At 64.7% G+C, this 21,156-nt stretch overlaps 1 protein-coding gene across 2 annotated transcripts; it reads left to right on the top strand.

Annotated features, from left to right (window-relative positions):
* The first annotated feature begins 4,824 nt into the window (after positions 1–4,824).
* Positions 4,825–19,387, top strand: TRAF2 (TNF receptor associated factor 2). 2 transcript variants are annotated; one of them, XM_080667882.1, is made up of 11 exons: positions 4,825–4,909; positions 8,221–8,438; positions 8,994–9,072; positions 9,271–9,369; positions 13,104–13,265; positions 13,551–13,622; positions 15,358–15,432; positions 16,787–17,089; positions 17,454–17,631; positions 18,053–18,201; positions 18,667–19,387. In XM_080667882.1, the coding sequence occupies exons 2-11, from the start codon at positions 8,251–8,253 to the stop codon at positions 18,883–18,885; spliced, it is 1,524 nt and encodes a 507-aa protein (XP_080524008.1). In that variant the 5' UTR covers positions 4,825–4,909; positions 8,221–8,250; the 3' UTR covers positions 18,886–19,387. The 2 variants fall into 2 exon arrangements, with proteins under 2 accessions (XP_080524008.1, XP_080524009.1); XM_080667883.1 differs by lacking the exon at positions 4,825–4,909 and having other exon boundaries at positions 8,126–8,438.
* The last annotated feature ends 1,769 nt before the right edge of the window (positions 19,388–21,156 follow it).

The raw sequence follows: 21,156 nt of genomic DNA, 5'->3' as shown, positions 1-21,156 counted from the left end.
TTTCCTAGAATTGTGCTCACGTGATGCAGAGGCGTTGGACATACGTAATTTAGGGTAGGACCCTCTTTAAGATAAGAAACGGAAAATTATCAAACCAAACTTAGAAAAATAAATACTTTTGTATAATATTTTGTAAAATGTATATATTTTACAACAATGCTGTAATATCTTAGTTACTCGTTTTTTTAAATTTTTATTTTCATTGATTTCAGAGAGGGAGAGAGAGAGAAACATCAATGATGAGAGGCAATTGTGGATCATAGCTGCCTCCTGCACGCCCCCTACTGGGGATCGAGCCCGCACCCCAGGCATGTGCTTTTGATGGGAATCAAACCCGGGACTTTTGAGTCCGCAGGCCGTCGATCTATCCAGAGTCAAACCTGCGAGGGTTGTTTTACGATAGTTTTGCATAACAGGACAAATTATACATTTTTAAAAAAAACCTGCCCTAACCGGTTTGTCTCAGTGGATAGAGCATCCGCCTGCGGACTGAGGGGTCCCAGGTTTGATTCCGGTCAAGGGCATGTACCTTGGTTGCGGGCACATCCCCAGTAGGGGGCGTGCAGGAGGCAGCTGATCGATGTCTCTCTCTCATCGATGTTTCTAACTCTCTATTCCTCTCTCTTCCTCTCTGTAAAAAATCAATAAAATATATTTTAAAAAAATCAATAAAATATATTTTTTAATAAAACACCTGACAAGTGCCACAAATACCACAACGTTTAGAAAAATGACATCTGTGTGGATTAACAGATGCGTGTCTAGTGCTTTTGCTTATGTTTTTGGCTGTGTTCCCTTTGAATGCGCACATCATGACTGCAGATGGTATGATGGAAAGAACACACTTCTCTAGCGTGTTTGATTACATTGGCATCTGACTGTTAGTGTTGGCCCTGGTTTGGGTAAATACTCGGGGCTTTGCACCAAGTGCTCACGGGAGCATGCCTACAGGTAGGTAGGTGTTTGCTGCACAAATACAGGAGTTCCGATAAGGGCAACCCCACCCAAAGAGAAAAACAGTTACAAGGAGCATCAGATCCTATATCCTGCCTCACGGGCTACTTTCCTCAGAGGGGACGGATTTCATTCTGCCCCGGGGTGGCGAGAACTGAGTCCACTCACAATTTGGCACGTTGCGTGACTGGAAGAATTTTGCAGTGAGCAGGCAGGGGCGCGGTGCCCGCGCCGGGGTTTGCCGGCAGTTCTAGCCTCAGCCGGCAGATGGCGCGCGCGGACCCGCCGCTGTGCCACGGAGGAGTCAGGGGCCCCTGGTTCTCCATCCAAATGAGAAGGAGCCCAGAATGAGGCCCCAAAGGACGCTGCCCTCAGGGACCCACATCTGGGGAAGGACACAGGCACACAAACCGGTTCTAGTCACCTGGAGGAGCGGGGGGGGGGGGGGGGGGCGGGGCTGGTCCAGGTGAGGGCCTGGCTGGTGCAAAGGCGCTTTGGCCAGGCCCCCATGCAGCAGAGGTGGGGACCGCCTGGGAAGCTTCAGTTCTGTGTGGGAGGTGGTTGCCTGGCCTCCGGCCCTGGGTGTGGGATGGCCTTTGTGTTCTGAGGTGGCCTGAAGGGAGGTGGGTGTTAAACTGGTTGGGAATCCTGGCCGAGCTCGTCTGTGGGTGAGGGAATGTGGGGCGATCTCTGCTTTCTTCTTGGTACTTCTGCGTCGTCCAGAGCTTCCCCAAGTGCCCTCTGTGCTACGCACAGACGTGGTCTGAACAGGTGATGCCGTCAGTGGTTTCAAAAAGCGCCGGATGGTGAGCAGGGAACACGTCCCCTACTTCTATCACTGCGTGTCCTTCCCAGCGCACAGAGGCTGCAACTGGGCGTGGAGCTGTCCTTCCCAGCTCTGCGCGCCCTTGCTCTCCTGCTGGGCTCCCATCCAGCCTGCCGGCCCGGGGAAACCCTCCCACACCCTCCCACCCGGGGCCTCTCGAGCTCCTCCCTGCAGTCCCAGGTGACCTCCTGGTCCCAGAGCAGGGGTGCTGGTGGGGTGGCTTGGCCCACCCGGTGTCTTCTCCTTCCCTCAGGGGATGTCTCAGGGGAGGGGTGTACTCTCGGAGGAGGCGGGAGGGGGAGCCCCTGCTGGCTGGCCTGGGTGCAGGGGAATTCTGGGGCAGAGCTGGCGGGCCCAGCCCTCAGATGACAGCTGGGCCAGAGGGAAACTGGCTTCTTTCAGAAGCGGCTGCCTGGGGTTGACCTTAAAATGTCTGAAAAAATGAGCAGGTGGGGGGAGCTTTTAGGCAGAGAAGTGGGTTGTATTTGGCGAGGTGGGGCACATGCAGGGTGTCCCATGTCCAGGTCCTGAGTGGGGACCCAGATCACCCTTCCTGTCTCCTGTGCAAGCTGGTGTCGGTGCTCCCCAAGGCCCGAGTGAGTGAAGGACGTAAGGTGAGCACCGTATGAGCCTTACCTGTCAGGGCACAGATGCCAAGGTGAGACAGAAAAACAGACGAGGCAGGGTGGGCTCCGGAGGCAGCAGAGGGGGCGGGCTGCTTGCCTCCAGGCAGGAGGTGGCAGCGGCAGCCCCCCTCCCACCGTGGTCTGCTCACCCGTGGGGAGGCCCCAGCAGCCGTGTCCACACGGCCTTGACCCTGATCTGCAGCCAGGCCCACGCCTTTCTCTGGGGGGGCACTGAGGCGAGGACAGCTGCCCTAGGCCCGAACCCGCCCTGCCACTTGCGGACCTGAGACCCCCCAGCCCTGGCCCCCTCCCAGGGCCGCATGGGGCCGTCCCGGCTCCTCCCCGCGGTGGCTGCGGGCTGTGAGTTTCGCTTTCTTTTTGGCAGGAAGGAACCTGACTGGGAATCCCCTGAGCTGCCCCGAGAGCCAGCCAGCGTGAGTCACCCCTTTCCAGCTTGCCAGGTTGGGGGTGTCACCCCTTCAGAGCTGGCAGGCGGGGGTGGGGCGGCACTTCCTGGTCAGGGCCTCTCCCTCGGTTCTCAACTCCACTCACCTGGCAGGCCTGTCATCAGAGTCAAGTTAAAATAAACACATACGCACGTGCGTGAAAATCCTGCGAGAACAGCCACGTTTACGGTAAGCAGAAGCGCTTCCACGCTAGAAGCGCCGGCAGGTCCTTCCTTTGGGGTCGTTTCCGTGGCGTCCGCAGGCGGCTGGCTGCCTTCCCCGGAGCGAGGCCTTGCTCAGGAGATCCCGCTGGGCCTGGGCAGGGCCCTCGGCCTGACCCCTGCTCCGCAGGAGTGACCCTCCCGGCATCACTGCAGAGGCCGGCGGACAGTTTCCTGATTTTGCAGCGGAACCTCTTCTCTGCGACAAGAACCGTTTCCTGCAGGGGGTTCACAGTGGTGGGCTCACAAAGGGGAGACGTTCCCACACCGGAGAGCGCGCGGGGCCACGGGCTGTCGGCGGGAGGTTTCCACGGCTCCGTGTGGCCAGCCCAGCCTCGAGTTCATGGAACATGCAGGAGAGGCAGGGCGGCTGGGCTGCTATCTCCCAGGGAAATTCCGACCGCAAACCCAGTCCTGACATACGCAGCGTGTGGCAAGCACGTCCCACGCTGTGTGGACTGTTCACATGACGTCACTTCAAAGCCCGCCTGCTCTTGCCTTTGTTCCACCCTTCAGCACTTGCTTCGGATGAGTCCCCCGGAGCAGAGGGGCTGAGTGTGCTGTGTGACCCGGGGCAAAGGCCTCTGACCTCGCGGCGTCTCCGTGTTCTTTTCCGCAAAAGGAAGAAGGCAGTTCTCTAACCCTAACCCTAACCCTTTTTCGGATGCTGGTACGAGACGAGACGCTGTTTGCCGGGTAGCCAGCGATGCCCGCGCTCAGGTAGAGGCCGCCCGTTTGGTCTGGCGTCTCCCTTGGCACAAGAGAAACGTACTGGCCACAGGTCAACACGCCCTCCTTTTTTTCTGGCCAAGACCACTGCCTTGTTTCCAGATGCTTCCATTTGCGTGTTCCACATTTCCCTGTGTCTGGAGACCATAGTTTGTGCATTTTGGGTTTATTGGTGGTAAAATTCATATAAAATTCACTATGAAACCATACAATTTAGTGTTGTTTGTGCATTCGTGAGGTCGGGCAACCATCAGCACTATTTATTTTTAAAATATATTTTACTGATTTTTTACAGAGAGGAAGGGAGAGGGATAGAGAGTTAGAAACATGGATGAGAGAGAAACATCGATCAGCTGCCTCCTGCACACTCCCCACCGGGGATGTGCCCGCAACCAAGGTACATGCCCTTGATCGGAATCGAACCTGGGACCCTTGAGTCTGCAGGCCGGCGCTCTATCCACTGAGCCACACCGGTCAGGGCCATCACCACTATTTAGTTCCAGACACTAACCTACCCGAGAGGAGACCTCTTCGCCTTCAGACCCTTTAAGGGAGCGGAGCCTTTTCGTGCTTTTTCTACAAACGTAACTCACTCGGGGCCCTGCGCTGATCGGGGCGTTGGGGAGGCGAAGGCGCCGCCAGGGTGCCCTTGGCCTGAGCCTGACCCTTCGTGGACTCCGCCAGGTTCTCGGGAGGTGAGAGCAGCGAAGGCCTTGCTGCGGGACTCCTGTCCTGCCGTCCTCTCGGGGCGCACGGAGCTCCACCGACACAGAGCTGCCTGGGCGCCCGGCAGGCTCTGCTCGGAACCCCGGAGGGAATGAATGAAGTAACGTCACGGCAGCGCCAACCAATCGACGCCCGCTGCGGCTCCCTCCGTGCTCTTGGTAGGCTCTTCTGTCTGTCCATCAGAAAGGCGGGCACTAAGAAGGGTGGGGGTGAAATCTGACCAATCAGAGCCCGCTGCGGCTCCCTGCGCGTTCCTGATCGGCTCTTCTGTCAGTCCGTCAGGAGGGGTCGGAGGCGGGGGCGGGTCCGCGGCGGCGGCGGCGGCGGCGGTAGCGGCGGCGGCAGGGCGGGCGAGCAGTTCCGGGCGCGCGGCGACCGTTGGTGAGTCGAACCGCGGGGATCGACGTCGGGGGTCGCGGTCTGGGCGGGGGCGCGCGGCGCCGGGAGGCAGGGCGGGGAGGCAGGCTCGCCGCCGCCCCGCGGACCTGAGGGGATTTCTCCGGGCGGGGGAACCGGAAACTGAAAGTCGGAGCGGGGTCGGCGCAGGAAAGTTCGCGAACGCCCGCGGGCGCCTGGTCGGGGGTCCACGGCCCGGGGTCACGGCTTGGGGTCCACCACGCGTGGTCACGGTGCGAGGGTCACGGCTCGGGGTCCACAACGCGGGGTCACGGCACCCCCTCTTCCCCAGCGTCGCTGCGGCCTGTGGGCGTCTCACCCCTTCCTTCCCTGACCCCAGGGTGGGCTCACCTGCCCCCACCGGGTCCCCGCTTCCTGCCCGCAGCCGGGCCTTCCGACCTGTTGGCGTGTGGACGAGCTCCCGAACCTGGGGCAGCGCTCAGCGCCCGCACCTGCGGGGCCGCCTTCTGCCTTCGCTGCCCCCCAGCCTGTCCCGTGGGCCCCAGGGCCCCCGCCCGCGCCTCCCGCCTGCCCCTCACTCCTTCCTCTGCCCCCCAGCCCCCCCTTGGCGGGCTGACCTGGGAGCGGTCTTGGTCCCTAACCCAGGAGCCTGTCGGGGCCTGAGGTCAGCCTGCAGCCCTGGACGGTCTCTCTCTGGGTCTCACCTCGGGGACGCCGGCAGACCGCTGATGAATAAGGCCGGAGCGGGTGGTGAGGGCCTCCTACGCGGATCCAGAGTGGAGGCAGCTGCCCGGGACCGGGGCCTGGAGTGGGCCGGAGCTGGCTGGTCCGAGTAGGGTCGTCTTGGACGCCAGGGAGATCCCAGGACAGCTGTTCGCAGAGCCGGGAGTGGGCCGCCCTGGCTCCGCCCAGCGAGGGCGGGGGGCCTTGTCACCTGCAGAATGGCGTGCAGAATGGCGGTGCTCAGCAACTCAGACTGAGTTACGGTTTCAGGTGGAGGTCCCAGCCAACCCGGAGTTGTTGCTCAAGTTTTTCTTTTTTAAGAAAACAGCTTTGTTGCAGTATAACTTACACGCACAGAAGTTACTATTGCTTGAATTTCAAACGAACACAGTTCTAAGAAGTGCTTTTCTTAAAGCCTTTTCCTAGCCTAGCTAGTGTGGCTCAGTGGTTGAGCCCCGACCTCCCACCAAGAGGTCAGGGCGCATGTCCAGGCTGCAGACTTGATCCCCAGCGGAGGCAGAGGCGGCAGCGCCTGATGTTTCTCTCCCTCCCCCTCCCTCCCCCTCCCTCCCCCTCCCTCCCCCTCCCTCCCCCTCCCTCCCCCTCCCAAGTCAGTGCAGCGCACATACGTTTAAAAAGCCTTCCCCTCGCAGCAGACAGCGTTCTCACGCCTCTGAGCAGCGCTCTCCAGCCCCAGCCCCTCACCCCCACTCAGCGCTGAGGCTGCAGCTCCCAAAGGCACTCGCTGTGACGGAGTCTGTGCTCTGTGCCCGCCGCTCCTTTGCCTGGGACAGCCCTGCCGTGCCTGGACACCAACAGCCCGTCCAGAGCTCCCGCAGGGAGAGGCCGAGGGACTGCCACACGGAGCTGTGCAGGGGAGGGGAGGGGGCTCCCCGTCTGCTCCAGCACACCACCCTCCCCGCACTGAGACGTGTTCCCCAACCTGGAAGCTCTCTGAACCCCGTCCTGTGGGCTTTTGGTGGGGCTCCATCAGGAGGCACGACTGGTCACCTCCTTGGCCGTGGGGATCAGTGCATCTGCAGCCCTCTCCGCGGGGAGCTGGGTGGCTGGTGGAAGGGCTGTGACTGGTAGGTGCTCCTCTGTCCCCGCACACAGGCAGCCCCAGGGCTTGGGGCGCTCTGTGCCAGGACCTGGGAAGAAGACCAAACAAACACTTCACCTCCCAGTGTCGCACCCCAAAGTAGCTGCTGCCCCGGTGCCCACCTCCACAGGGTGGCATGGCCTGACCTTGAGCCACGGACTGAAGGTCCTCCGTGAACACTGCTTTGTCTCTGGCAGCAGTGCCCTTCCGCAGAGGGCGAGGCTGTGGTGGGAGGAGTGCACTCGCGCCGGGAGCGTGTTTTGGGGAAGGCTGTGTGTCCTGCAGGAGTGCCCTGAGGCCTGGTGCCCGTGTGCGGGGGGGGGGGGGGGGGCAGGTCACCTGGGACCCCCACGAGGCTGCGGGGCCTTCCTCTGGCGTCACTACGTTGGGTGTAGGCCCTCCGCCAAAAGGTGTCTTCTGAGGGCCACCTGCTGGCCCTCGGTGTCTGCCCGTGGGCGGGAAGGACGAGCTCGCCTGTCGTGGGACGGGCCGTCATCGCCCAGGGTCCCAGGCAGCCCTGTGTGCAGACAGCACGGGGCCTGCGAGCGAGTGAGCGAGAGACCAGTGTGTCCGTGTGCTGAGTGACCTCGGCACAGCCCCGGTTGGTGGCTGCGGAGTCGTGCAGGCCGGGCCGGGCCACCGGGTTCGCTGGGTGTGAGGCCTCAAGTGCCAGGTCCAAACTCGGAGTCTCAAAGTGGTTTTGCCCGACGCCACCCCACCTGTCGCTGTTTCCTGTGGGGTCAGCCCCAGAACATGGCCGTGGCCGCTCTGTGCAGGTCCCCCTCCTGGAAGGGGCGTTGTTTCCTGACGCCTGGGGTCCTGCCTGGGGCCGCGGCCGGAAGGGGCGCTCTCCTCCGCAGCCGTCCTCCGGGTGGAGCTGTCCTGGGGGACAGTGTTCCCCGCTCAGGGCCGGCTGGGCACCCGCCCCTTCCAAGGGGCACAGTCTCGTTTCCTTGGCTTTTGATGTTGTGGGTGTTGGACAGAGTTCCATGTGAGGCTTCCAGATCTCGGAGTGCTGGGGGTGCCCCTGCCCAAAGCCTGCTGGAGTGAGAGGGGCAGTGGCAGCTGGCAGGGGCGGAGGAGTAGCACCAGGTGGGCATGGGAGAGGCCGCTGGACAATGTGGCCACCTCTGGGCACTGCCAGGCTGGTGCACGACCTATTGTAGAGGCCGTCCGCCATGCAGCAGCGGAGTTCGTGTGGGGCCCTCAGGAGGCGGGGCACCGCCGAGCACTCGCGTTAGTGGGCAGGGGTGGACAGCCCACTGGCCGAGGCGCTGCGGGGTGGGCATGTGGGTGCCAACCCTGTGGCGTGGGCAGTTCGCCACACTTGCTAAGCCCTGGTTTCTGAGTGTGTGGCGGCAGATGGGACTGGATGGTTTCTCGAGCGTCAAAGTCGTGCTGCAACCAGTCAGCCTGACCAGTCAGAGTCCTGCCCACCAGGCCGGCGTGCCCGGAGGGTTACTGCGGAGTCGGGTGCCTCTCGACTGCCTCGACGCCTGTTCTTCCTCAGGGCTTGGCGTTCTCGGGGGACGCGACTCCCATGGCTGCAGCCAGCGTGACCCCTCCCGGCTCCCTAGACGTGCTGCAGCCTGGCTTCTCCAAGACCCTCCTGGGGACCAAGCTGGAGGACAAGTACCTGTGCTCGGCCTGTAAGAACGTCCTGCGCAGGCCCTTCCAGGCACAGTGTGGCCACCGCTACTGCTCCTTCTGTCTGAGCAGCATCCTCAGGTAGGCGGGCGGGCGGAGCGGGCAGGCAGAGGGGGGCCGGGGCGGTGGCTGCAGGGCTGTGCCGGCCAGGGAGGCTCGGGCGGGCTGTGCTCCCGGGGAACCCTCGTTGACGGCACAGGTTCGCTGCAGAGGAGGGCGGAGTGGAGACCCTGCAAGGCTGGGCTGGGCCGAGCGGGGCGTGCTGTGTGGGGTGGACGTGAGCGTGCGTTGGTGCGGGTGGTTTCTGCCGGCATCCTCGCACGGACCCCTCCGGTGCAGCGCTGGCTGGCGGTGGGTGTGTCGTGCCTGCCGGCAGTCTCGAGGCAGGGCACTGTGGCACGGGGCGGGCTGGTGGCCCACACCTGCTCCGGTGTCTGCCTCTGAGTGGGCGCGCCTCGTTCACCTTGGGGGTGACCATCACAGGAGCAGATCTTCTCACGTCCTGAACGTTTGACCATCACGTTGGGGTGTGCTTGTCGCTGACTTGGGGACGGTGCGGACGTGCTGAGCGGTGTGGGCTGGCAGACGCCGCCTGTCCTTGGCAGCGGGTCTCACGCAGCACCCCCTCTCCCCCAGCTCCGGGCCCCAGAACTGTGCTGCCTGTGTGCACGAGGGCATATACGAAGAAGGCATTTCCATTCTAGAGAGCAGTTCGGTAAGTGGAGTCTGGAGGCTAGAAACACCCAAGTGAACAGAATACACGTTGCCTTCCCTTTGGCAGCACCAGTGGCGGGTGCGCCTCAGCAGCTGGAAGTGCCCGCTGTTGTGCGGCTCGTTTGGACAGGCTGCGAGCAGGGGCCTGGTTCCGTGGGGCCGGCTGCGGACGGCTCACACAGGGTCGCTGTCTCCCCAGGCTTTCCCCGACAATGCTGCCCGCAGGGAGGTGGAGAGCCTGCCCGCCGTCTGCTCCAACGACGGCTGCGCCTGGAAGGGGACCCTCAAAGAGTACGAGGTAGGCCTGCCCGCGGCCCAGCCCCCGGGAGGCAGCCCTGCCCACAGTGGCGCCAGGTGGGGCTGCGTGACGCTGCCGCGTTTATCTGTCGGACGTGCGTGAGAGAGGCAGCTGGCGCTTCTAATGTGCCCACTTAGTATCCAGTCGCACGGTGCCGACCCTTCCTCGGAGCCCCGGCGGCGTGGCCTCAGTTTCCTAGTCAGTGGGATGGGTGCAGCCCCTACCACGGGGTGTGGCGGGGGGCATGTGCTGCCCAAAAGCCGCTGCAGCGTGTGCTGAACGTGCAGGAAACCAGCTCTTGCTGGTGGGACTTCTCTGTTGCGTCTCCAGACAAACGCGTTCTTACTCTGAATTGTGCTGACGTTGGAAACTGCAGAAGTCGCCTGCACATTTGTGCTGGGGTCACGGAGGCACCTGGCCTGTGACGGGCGTGCAGGGTGCGTGTCCCCAGGCCGGCCTCTGCCGTGAGGTGCCTGTGTCTGTGTCAGCGTGTGGGGTTCAGTGTGATGGGCGTGGAGGCGAGAGGTGCCGAGGTCACCCAGGTGCCTCGTTCCCTCTCTCTGTTTTTGTTGTTGTTGTTAATTCTCACCTGAGGATGTTTTTTCCTCTTTTTTAGAGAGCGAGAGTGGAAGAGAGAGGGAGAGAGAGAGAAACATTGATGTGAGAGAAATACATTGGTTGGTTGCCTCCCACACGAGCCCTGACTGGGGCCAGGCATGAACCTGCATCCCAGGTTCGTGCCCTGGATCAGGGATCGAACCTGCGACCCTCAGGCTGACACTCTAACCACTGAGCTGCTGGCCAGGGCCTGGTTCCCTCTCTTAAGGACGCCCTTTCCAGCGACATCTCACAGGGTTGTACACAAGGGTCAGGTGGCCAAGTGTCCGCCAGCTGAGGTGGCGTATCCACACCACGGAACACTGGTCAGCCATAGGAAGGAGGGGTGTCCTAGCCCAGGCTGCAGTGTGGGCGGACCTGGGGGACATTGGCTCAGCGAGACGAGCAGACACAGAGGCCTAGGGCCCTGCAGGAGGCTGGCTCAGGAAGTGCAGTGGCGGCCAGGGGCTGGGGCGGGGTGTGGTCTGAGAGTGGACAGGCCTTGGTGCCACCAGGGCAGCCCCCGTTGGCAAGGCTGGGCTATTTGTGTGGAACCCAGGTCTCCATGGTTAGGTGAGCCCCTGCCAGGGCTCCCCAGGCCACAGGCAGACTGGGACTGAGCCACCCGGTGTGGACGGGCGGGGCGGCGGCTGTCGGAGCTCTTGGGAGCCTGTTCCTGGGGGGCTCTCCCTTCTGCTTCCGGCGTGTGCGGCAGTGCGTCCTCTACGGCCGCTGACATGGTCTTCGGGCTCCGCCGTGTTCTGCCAGAGGCGTTCTGGGTGCAGGGGAGGAGATGCGCCGGGGCCGGGAGCGGAGCAGCTCTGGGCTCCCCGCACCCTTGCCTTCTGGGGGAGAGAGGTCTGCCTGTGGACGGGGTTCGGCTGCCCAGAGGCCACTGGGTGCATCTGCACAGACGGGGGATGTTGCTGCGCCCGACCCTCGGCTGTCACTGCCCGGGCATCCAGGCCTCGGGGTCAGGGTCTCCTGGGAGGGCAGGAACTCGGGGTGCCGTGCTGCCTTTGAGAGGCGGAGATCCCTGGGGACAGGGGGGCTAACCCCCACTGATTCCTCTGGGGTTTCTGCCCCTCCAGGCCCGTGGTGTGGGCGATGGTTCCTGGGCGCCTGGGCGGGCAGGGCCGCAGCCAGTCCTGGGATCCTGCCACGGCCGGCAGGCGTGCGGCTGGAAAGTCCCTGGCTGCCCGGCTCTGGAAAGTCCCTGCGCGCTGGGCCTGGTCATGTGGGAGGCAGTCTGCTCTGGGGCACTCGCTGGCCGTGGCCTTTGACGTGGTGCTGACGGCCGCACGGCTGCCCTCGGGCTGCTCCGGACGGGGCGGCGCTGAGATGCTCGGGTGCCCCAGGTGGAAGGTGGGAAGGCGGGGGACCCTGTGTGGCCTGGACTGTTCTCCTCTGTGATGACGTCTCGTGTCTCCCAAGAGCTCAGTGAGGTGTTGGTGCAGCCTGCTGGGTGCTCGGGTGCATGGACCTGCACGGCCAGGGCTCCGGGGCGCGGGGCCCAGAGAGGGTACGCTGGGGAGACCGCGCCCAAGGGGAGGAGAGCGGGCCGGGCGCTCCACCTCTGCCCTGCCCGGACGTCTCGTTGGGATCCCGGTTGAGTAAACGTTGCTTTCTCTGGCGTGTGCTTCCCGGAAGGTCTCTGGGCTGGGAGCTGATGAAGCCTGTTGGCCCGTGCCGTGGTGGGTGGGTCCCTGCTGCAGAGACGGACCCGGGGGCGGTGGGCAGTGCCGCCCACGGTGGCCTGGGTGCCCTCGTCCCCGTGTGCAGGGCCCACGTCCCCCCGGAGTTTCTCTTCCCATTTTTAATGTTTTTATTGATTTCGGAGAGGCAGGGAGAGGGAAAGCGATAGAAGCATCGATGATGGGAGAGAATCATTGATGGGCACCTCCTGCGTGCCTCCCACTGTGCCTGCCTGGGAATTAAACCGTGGCCTCCCGGTTCAGCGGCCGACACTCAACCACGGAGCCATGCCCCGGGCCAGGAGCTAGCTTGCTGAGAGCACAGGGGCCTCTGGGGGAGCGGCGTTCCCGACCGTGGCTGCTGTGCCAGGTCTTTGCAGTGACGCTGCGTGCTCAGTGGGGCCCAGGCGGGGCCCTGCCCCCAGAGCTGGCAGGGCAGGCGATCCACAGACCAGAGGCCCCGTGCCCAGGGGAGTAGGAGGTTCTGCTGGGGCCGAGCCAGCAGGAGGACTGAGCTGTCCTGTGCTCCCTGTGGCCTGCGAGGCTCCGGGTCCTCGGCAGACCCACTTGGCTCCCAGCCCACGTCCAGGTCCCGCCCTGCCTGCCCCCCGCCCCCCTCCCCTCCGTCCGAGTGGCCTTCCCAAGCCCCTCAGAACCTCGGTGTCCATCTCCCTGTTGGCTCCTTCGCAACAGAGCAGCGATCCGAGGTGGGGCTGATGTGGGTCCCCTCGGTTCCTGACTCCCCAGGTCTGAGCCCTGTCCCCTCCTTCCCTGTCCTTCTCCCGCTGCTCTGGCTCCTCCTGGGTCTCCCCCAGGCCGCTCCTCACCAGTCACCCGGAGAGCCCCAGGCTGGGACCTGCCTCCCTAGGACACGCCCGGGGCCTTCCTGCCTGTCGCCCTGCACCGCAGCTCCAGGAGGGTGGGCTCCCGGCTCGGTGTGCAGTGGGCTCCCAGGTGTCTTCTCGCTCTGCCCCCCGTGGCCCCGTCTCACGGCCATTGGTTCTGGTCACTCTCCTGCCTTCTGTCCTGGCCACCTGGCACCCAGCCGCCTTCGTCCCTGTGTCTCTGCTGCCCCCGCTGGTGCCTCCCTCTGCTCCTGCCTTTCTCCGTCGCGGCCCGTGCGCCCCTCTCCCTGGCCAGGCTCCCGGGCCCCGGAACGTCCCTTGGAGCAGAGCCTCTGTGCCCTGTGGTCGGGGCAGGGAGGGACATTCTTGGCGTCGTGGGGGTGGGGTGGGTGCCACCAGTGAGAATGGGTTCTGACCTTTGACCTGGAGCAAAGGTGTCGGAGGGATTTCAGTTCTTGGCGCCTGGGCGTGGCCCTTGCAGGTGGGCACTGTGGGGTCGACGGGAGCCACAGCTGGGGTGGCAGCGGCAGGCCCGGTGCGGCACGGCTGCCGGGGCCCCGCGTGCGCCCTCCGGACGCTTTGCTCCCTCTGTTGCCAGAGCTGCCACGAAGGACTCTGCCCATTCCTGCTGACCGAGTGCCCGGCGTGCAAAGGCCTGGTCCGCCTCGGCGAGAAGGAGCGCCACGTGGAGCAGGAGTGCCCCGAGAGGAGCCTCAGCTGCCAGCACTGCCGGGCCGCCTGCTGCTGGGCCGACGTGAAGGTGCGTGGCAGGCCCGCGGCGCCCGCTGGGGGGCCTGGGCGGGGTGCTCCGTGGGGAGCCTGCTGGGCGTGAAGGCAGAGCCCCCGCTGAGCGGAGGTGCTGATAGCTGAGGCCCCGCGGCGCCGCAGGACCCACAGTGGCCCGTGCCACCTCTCAGGTCGGGTCTTGGGGAGCCGCGGGCTCCTGCGCTGAGGACAGGACACCAAGCGCAGCGTGACGGCGCCAGGCCTGGTCCGGCATCGACACAGCCGTGCCCCCCCAACGCTCCGACCACTTCTCCCCCAGGCGCACCAGGAGGTCTGCCCCAAGTTCCCCGTGACCTGCGAGGGCTGCGGCCAGAAGGTCCCGCGCGAGAAAGTAAGTTGAACCTGGCGCCTGTGAGACAGGCGAGGTGGCGTGCGCTTCGCCACGAGGGGCCCGCGCTGCGAGCTCTGGGGACCTGGTGCCCAGGGAGAAGCGATGGCCTATGGGGTCCCCTGTGGACGAGCGTCAGATCGCCTGTGGCCGCTCTTCTGTTAAACTTCCAGGAATGGACACAATCAGGCTGCGCAGCCGTTCCTGAGGCTCGAGGGGGCAGGGCGGCCGCCCCCATCCCTGCCCCTCCGTCCCGCGGCTCAGGCTCGGCCGGTGGCAGGCACCCTGGCTGGGCTTTAAGAGAAAACTCACCAGGGGCTCGTCCTGGTCACCGTCAGGCTGTTATCTCCCACATTGGTAGCTCTCTCTGCTGCAGCAAGTCCTCCTACGATGTGGGCACAGGGCTGTCGTCCGGCCGGGAGTCCTGAGGGCGGCACCGCAGGCGCACTGCTCTGGAGGTGGTCGGCGGGTCTGGGCAGACAGGCTGCGGGGCAGCGTGCCTCTTCCTTCATTGGTTTGCTTCTGCGTGTGCGGGTTTAAGACCGCTCTGCCACACAGACGGTCCTGTAGCTGCTCTGAGAAATGACCACATGGCTCCAGAGAGACCAGGAGAAGGGCTGAGAGAAGTCAGAGGGACCCCTGGTTTGTCCACTCCGATGCCTGCCCGGCGGCCCGTGGTCGGAGGGCTGCACCTGCCGTTGAGGGTCGGGCAGACTCGGCTGTGCCCTGGTGACGGGTCAGAACCGTGTCCTGGGGCGTTGGGTTTGCTTTCTCCCACGTGCGCCTGCTGAGCACTCGCTTCAAGTCCATTGGCGTTGGTTTCTCTTACGTTTGACGAAGGTTTCGCGGCTCCTCCGCTTCCCGGGAGGTTTTGGTCCGTCTCCTGTTGGGGAGCTCTGTGTGTTGGGGTGGAGTTGTCTTTCCTTCCACTTTGCTTAGTGGTGGTTTTGATGGGGGGCGGGGGGGGGGGCTCTGTTAAGGTTTCTCCTGCTGTTGCTGATTGTGATTCAGCGTCGGGACGTTTCCGCTCCGAAGTCCCGTTTTCTCATCCCAGGTCCCTGGTGGATGGTGCTGGAGGGGCCACTCTTAGGTGACCTGTGGCTGCTCCGTACGGGAACGTCAGTCTGTCTGTCCTCCTGAGTCCGGGTGCTGGGCGTCCGTGCGGCCAGCCTCTCGGAGCTCTGTGTCCGCGCCGAGGGCCTCAGTGCTGCCCTGCGCCAGCCCCCCACTGCGATGTCTGGTGCCCCCTTCCCGGCCTCGGACACCTGCGTCCCACAGGCCACGGCGCAGGAGCGGGTCACCACAGCGTCCTGAGGAGCTGGCCCAGGCTGCACCTGTCTCAGTGATGGCCACCACGGGCACGTGTGTGCGTGTGTGCGTCTGTGTGTGTTAGTGTGCGCCTGTGTGGGTGTGCACCTGTGTGTGAGTGCGCCTGTGTGTGAGTGCACCTGTGTGTGAGTGCACCTGTGTGTGAGTGCGCCTGTGAGTGCGCCTCTGTGGGTGTGCGCCTGTGTGTGAGTGCGCCTGTGAGTGCGCCTCTGTGTGAGTGCCTCTGTGGGTGTGCACCTGTGTGGGTGTGCGCCTGTGTGGGTGTGCGTGTGTGTGTACATCTTGGCTTTGGAAGTGGGCTGATGGGTTTTGGTCAGACAAGAGTGAAGAGGTGGGTGGGGTGGGCCGGAGACCCGAGTGCACGCCGCCCCGGCCGCGAAGCGCAGTGTCTGACGTCACCTCCTTGCAGTTTCAGGACCACCACAGGACGTGCGGCAAGTGCCCAGTGCCCTGCCGGTTTCACGACGTCGGCTGCCCTGAAATGGTGAGCCAGGCCCCCCTCGAGTCTCCATCTCCCACACGGTGTGACCTTCCTGAACCGGTTTTCAGCGACCCCCTGGGGCCTCTTGTTCGCTTCCACCTGCCCCGCTGCCTGGCCCTCAGGTGCCCGGGCTCAGGCCCCAGGCTGCTCTGCTGATCTCCTCCTGGTGGCCCCCGCCCTGGCCACCTCACCTTGTGCCTCCCGACACCCAGTGGCATCTCAGGCCTCGGCCACACTCCAGTCCTGCTCCTCGTCCAAAATGAGCACCTTGGTTCGCCCAGCCACGCTGGCCGACAGCCAGCGGTCACTCTGGACTCTCTTCTCTCCCTTGTCACGTCCAGTGAGCGTGAAGATCCTCCATTCTTCCTGGGCGCAAATGGGTCCCGGACCCCACCTGCCTCCCCGCCTCCCCTGCCTCCCTAACTCACCTCTGCGGCCTACATGGCTCTTCCTGTGTGACCTCGGCCCCGGCTGCCTGTGACCTCGTCTGGCCTGGCCACCTCCAGCACTGACCTCCTCCCACCCAGGGCCCCGCCCGCCTCCTCCCTGCACACGGCACACTGCCGGTCTCTGCAGCTCCCAGGGCCCCTCGCTCTCCTTTCCCTGACTGCCTCCCCCCAGCTAACGGAGGGCCTGGCCCCTGGAGACGGGCAGGCCTGGCGCCCGCTCCTCGGTGGTAGGTGCCTGGCAGCATTTCCCAGGTGTTTTTCCGAGGATGGCACACGGAGAGCGCCGCCTCCGTGCCTCCGTCCCTCCGTCTGTCTGCCCGCCTGCTGTCCGTGCACCTTGGTGTGGGCCTGCCGGGCTGGGCCCTCGGCGGTCAGAGGACATGGCCTGGGTCGGGTTCCTGTTCAGGTTGCGCGTGGCACTGACCTCGTGGGCCTGCGCCAAGACCTTGGCCCCGGCACAGCAACAGGGCTCTGCATTGTCCTGCCCAGCCGTCCCTGGAGCACCTGTCGGAGCGCCTCAGCTGCTCCCTGGGGTGGGGCCTCGCCTGCAGTTTCTTGTTTCTACTGGAGATGCGTGGAGGGGTCGGACATGCTGGAGCGGGTCGTGGAGGTTGGAAGGGAGCTGGCTGCAGAGAGATCCGTGCGCTGGACAGAACAGCTTGGTGACGGGCGGCTCTGTCAATGGAGTGCCCTTCCCTGTCACTTTCAGTCTAAGCCAGCGACTGGCTTCTGACAGGGACACGTGAAACGAGACAGGCAAACAGCGGGAAAGGTCACTGACCTATGTCGTCGCCTCTGTGCTCTAAGAGCGGTGCTGCGGGCGGTCGGGGCGGAGCGGTGCGGTCGGGGCGGGGCGGTGCGGTCGGGGGCGGGGCGGCGAGCCAGCTCCCTGGGCTCTGTCTCCGCAGGTGGAGAGCGAGAAGCAGCAAGAGCACGAACTGCAGCGGCTCCGCGAGCACCTGACTCTGCTGCTGCGCGTGCTGCTGGAGGCCAAGCGCCCGGCCCTGGGCCCCGGCGAGGCGGGCGGCTGCGAGGTGCCCAAGGCGCTGGAGCTGCTGCAGCGGTGCGAGGCCCTGGAGAAGAAGACGGCCACATTCGAGAACATCGTCTGCGTGCTGAACCGGGAGGTGGAGCGGGTGGCCATGACGGCCGAGGCCTGTGGCCGGCAGCACCGGCTGGACCAGGACAGGATCAAAGCCCTGAGTAATAAGGTGTGTGCTGGGCCGGGCTGTCCTCAAAGCCAGGACTGTGGGACAGCACCTCCACCTCCAGCTCGGCCTTGGCCTCTGCAGAGCCCTTCCTGACCCTGTTCACTGCTGACCGACGGGGGCGGAGGGGCCGTGAACGGGTCCTCCACTCTGTCAGGACAGCCTTCCCCTTCGGGCCGGGCGCCAGGGGGCTCATGGGGCGGAGCCGAACGGAAAGGCTGGCCAGGGCAGCCTCAGGAGCACGGAGCTGGGAGAGGTGGGCATGGCTGACTTCATAGCCCCTTCCTGGGAGGTGAAAGCGGGCCCCCAGGGAGCAGGGGGACAGGCCCACGGTCCCCACGTCCTCATGGGCTCCCTGTGCCCCCAGGTGCAGCAGCTGGAGAGGAGCATCGGCCTGAAGGACCTGGCAATGGCCGACCTGGAGCAGAAGGTGCATGAGATGGAGGCTTCCACCTTCGACGGCGTGTTCGTCTGGAAGATCTCCGACTTCGCCAGGAAGCGCCAGGAGGCTGTGGCCGGCCGCACCCCTGCCATCTTCTCGCCAGGTGCCGTCTGGAACTTGTGCTCCGGCTGCTGCTACTGCTGCTGTGTCCCCCGTCCTCCCCCTCAACCCCGCCCCCCTTGAGTCTGTCCCGTCCCGCCGAGGCCAGGAGCCGCTGTGCCTCCCTGAGAGCAGGCGCCAGTGACAAGTACTCCTGTGGTGGGAGCCCCGCCCCCACACTGGGCTCCTTGCCCCCTGCAGTCCCTCACGCCTCTCAGCGTGGCCACCAGGAGGGACTCCCCAGCCAGGCCTGCTCCTGTGTGCACCCCACGCCCCACTGCAGGCTGCCCTCCTGCCCCTTCCACCCCGTGTGGGTCTCCTGGAGCGCCGTGTGCGGGGCGGTGACGTCTGTCCTGTCTGTCCCCAGGGAGGCGGTGGGTGGGCCTTGCCCCCGCCTCACCCCTACTCACCCCCCAACCCTGCAGCCTTCTACACCAGCAGGTACGGCTACAAGATGTGCCTGCGTGTGTACCTGAACGGGGACGGCACGGGGCGCGGCACACACCTGTCCCTCTTCTTCGTGGTGATGAAGGGCCCCCATGACGCCCTCCTGCGCTGGCCCTTCAACCAAAAGGTGTGCGAGCTGCCTCGTGCTGCTGTGGGCCCGGGCTCCTGGCCTCGGGCGTGCACGTGGCGCTGTTGCCGAGCGTTCTGGTAGCACCAGCTTCCACAGCCACTTGCCCACAGCGAGATGCTGCCCACCCGGGAGAGCCCGTGTCAAAGGGCGGGCCTTCCTGGGGTGGGAGCGCCCCTGAGATGGAGCGACGGGAGGCTTGGGGGCAAGGCCAGCACAGAACGGGGCTGGGGCAGAGCAGAGCGCACGGTGGCCTCGGGAAGGGGCTGGTCCTTGGCGTGGCCAGGTGTGCAGATGTGCTGGGCGCACTGAGCAAACCCGGGAGTGGGTGCAGGTCCGTGGCGCTCGGCTCAGGCGCGGGGCCCAGGTGTCCGAGGACAGAAAATGTCAGAATGGGCACAGTCACCCCAAGGGGCTGACGGCGGGGCAGGCGGGCTCACGCTGTCCCTCGGACTCTCCTCCTAGGTGACCCTCATGCTGCTTGACCAGAACAACCGGGAGCACGTGATCGACGCCTTCAGACCCGACGTGACCTCGTCCTCTTTCCAGAGGCCAGTCAGTGACATGAACATTGCGAGCGGCTGCCCCCTCTTCTGCCCTGTCTCCAAGATGGAGGCCAAGAACTCCTACGTGCGCGACGATGCCATCTTCATCAAAGCCATCGTGGACCTGACGGGGCTCTAGCACCTCCCACTGGGGTCAGGGCCAGGGCACCTGGCCCGCGTTTGGTGACAGTGACCGTGCTGGGCCTGAGCCTCACGGCAGTGGGCAGGCCACGCTCACATCCATCCCCAGGAGAGAGCGGGGGCCCTCAGCCCCAGGTCCTGCTGGGCCGGGGCCTGGAGAGCCCCACAGGCCGCCTGTGGGTGCTCGGGGCCCTTGTCAGGTGGCAGGAGCTCTGGGCGAGGCGGCAGAGGGCAGGCGGGCCACGTGGGGAGTCGCCCGTGAGGGGCCCAGTGCCTGCCCCCCCCCCCTTGGGCCCTGGAGACAAGGACAGTTTGGGGCCTGGCGTGGCTCTGTGGGGACCTGCTGTGCCAGCCTGGCCAGGCCGGCGGGTGGGGCAGTGGCTCGTCCTGAGAGCATCCCACCGCTGCCAGTGGCATCTGCAGGGCTCGGTCACTCCCCGAGACAGGTTGCCGGCCCGTGAGGCTGGGGAGTCGTCATTAAATCATTAAACCTGTGGTGAGTGGTGTCCGCTGGCTCCTGCCTCGCAGGGGCTCCTTCCTGGCCCCCCAGCCCGTCTCCACCCTGAGCGGCTCTGTGGTTCCCTGACGCTCAGCTCACGCCTGTGGGCTTGGGAAGACAGCGGTTCTTTCTTCTGGAATGTTCTTTGCTGGCTGGCTCCTCCCTCAGACCTTCCCAGGGGCTGCCTTGAGAGCAGGACCACACCTTTCCCCGTTCTGGGCCGACCCCACCCGTGGGGCGTGCAGGGTCCCTGCTGGGAGCAGCCAGTGGCTTCGTTGGTGTCTGGGGACCTGACAGCAGCATTGGGCCGCCCCCCACCCCTGCCCGCCCCCCAATCCAGAACTTCTCTGGTGAACTGACCCTAGGAGGCCTCAGCCTGTGGGGTGAGGGTAAGGGGTGTCCTGTTCTCGGGGCCCGTGAGTCAGGCTGGGGGGCTGCCTGGCTCCCTCAGAGGGATCCCCGACTCTGACTGCCCTTGACACTGTCACTTGTCTCTCGTGAGAAGTTAGAGGACAGAAAAGCACAGATGACGCAGTGAGCACGCGTGTCCACCTCCTGGACCCACCCGTGGCGGTGCAGGTTGGCATTTAGACTCGATCGCTGGACCGTCTTCCTCTGGACGGTGCTGCTGACCTGCTGCCCAGGGCTGAAACGCCCTCGTGGGGGTTTGAGTTTGGTGTGACGTTGGGCTTGACGTTGGCATCTGTAGCTGGTGTGTGCGCGCGTGTTTCTCGGTGGCAAGTGGGAGGACGTCCTGCCACGGAACCCTCGGAACTCTGCTCCGAGCGCCAGCCCAGGCCACGCCGTGCAGTGCTGCCTCTGATGCCCGGGACAGGCGAGTCCACGGGCAGAGGCTGTCCCCCCAGTGGGCGGCTCAGGACAGTCAGTGGGAGTAGAAAGGGTCAAGTGAGGTCAGAGGGGAACGGGCAGCAGGAGGTCCCAGTCCTGGGACCCACAGCCCCGGCCTGTGACCTACGGGGGAATGGTCCCGCGTGTCCCCCGAGGCTGGCAGCTGTCACCCGGCAGAGGCCTGGGAGGGCCAGGAGGCCGTGAGCGCCGGGGGTCTGTCTCTGTGGCTCCCGGGCACAGCGCGTCTGAGCTCTGCACGGGGCCCAGGGCCGGCGTGGATGGAGCTGCTCTGCACACGCAGGCACGACTTGCCCTGGTAACTGTCCCTCCCTCGCAGGTGCGGGCTGTCAGGCCACACGTGAGTTTAGATTCATAAACTGAAACCGTGTTCCAGAGCCGCTGCTGGGGTCTGCGTGTACCGCGCCTCCCCCTCCCCCCCCCCACACAGTCCCACCCTGAGGCTCTGACCCCCGGGGTGCAGGTGCTGGGAGGTGCCTAGGTCGTGAAGGTGGGGCCCTGTGATGGGATCAGTGCCCTTCCCAGAGGGGTCCCCCCAAGGCCACTCATCGGTGAGCACCTGGAGGACGCCCTGCCAGCCAGCACCTGCTTCGGCCTCGGCCGCCAGGACTGAGGGGAGGACTGGAAGCCTGGCCTGCACTGCTTGGTGGTGCAGCCATGACTGAGGCAGCCTGGACTGACCCCACCGTGTTCCCGCCCTGCAGGTGGCAGCTCCCGTGTCTGCCAGTCCCCGTGGGCACTGCGTGCGTGCGTATGTAACAGGCCTGTTGTCTGTCGCGGCTTTAATTTGCAGGTCCCTAACGTCTAATAATGTTGACTATCTCCTTGGGTGAAGTGTCTGATTCTCTTGCCCATTTTTAAATCTAGTTGGGTTTCTTACTGCCGAGTTATGTAGTCCAGACA

This window comes from Plecotus auritus (assembly GCF_963455305.1).
Source record: "Plecotus auritus genome assembly, chromosome: 5".
Lineage (NCBI taxonomy): Eukaryota > Metazoa > Chordata > Mammalia > Chiroptera > Vespertilionidae > Plecotus > Plecotus auritus.
This window is presented reverse-complemented; position numbering and strand designations above follow the sequence as displayed.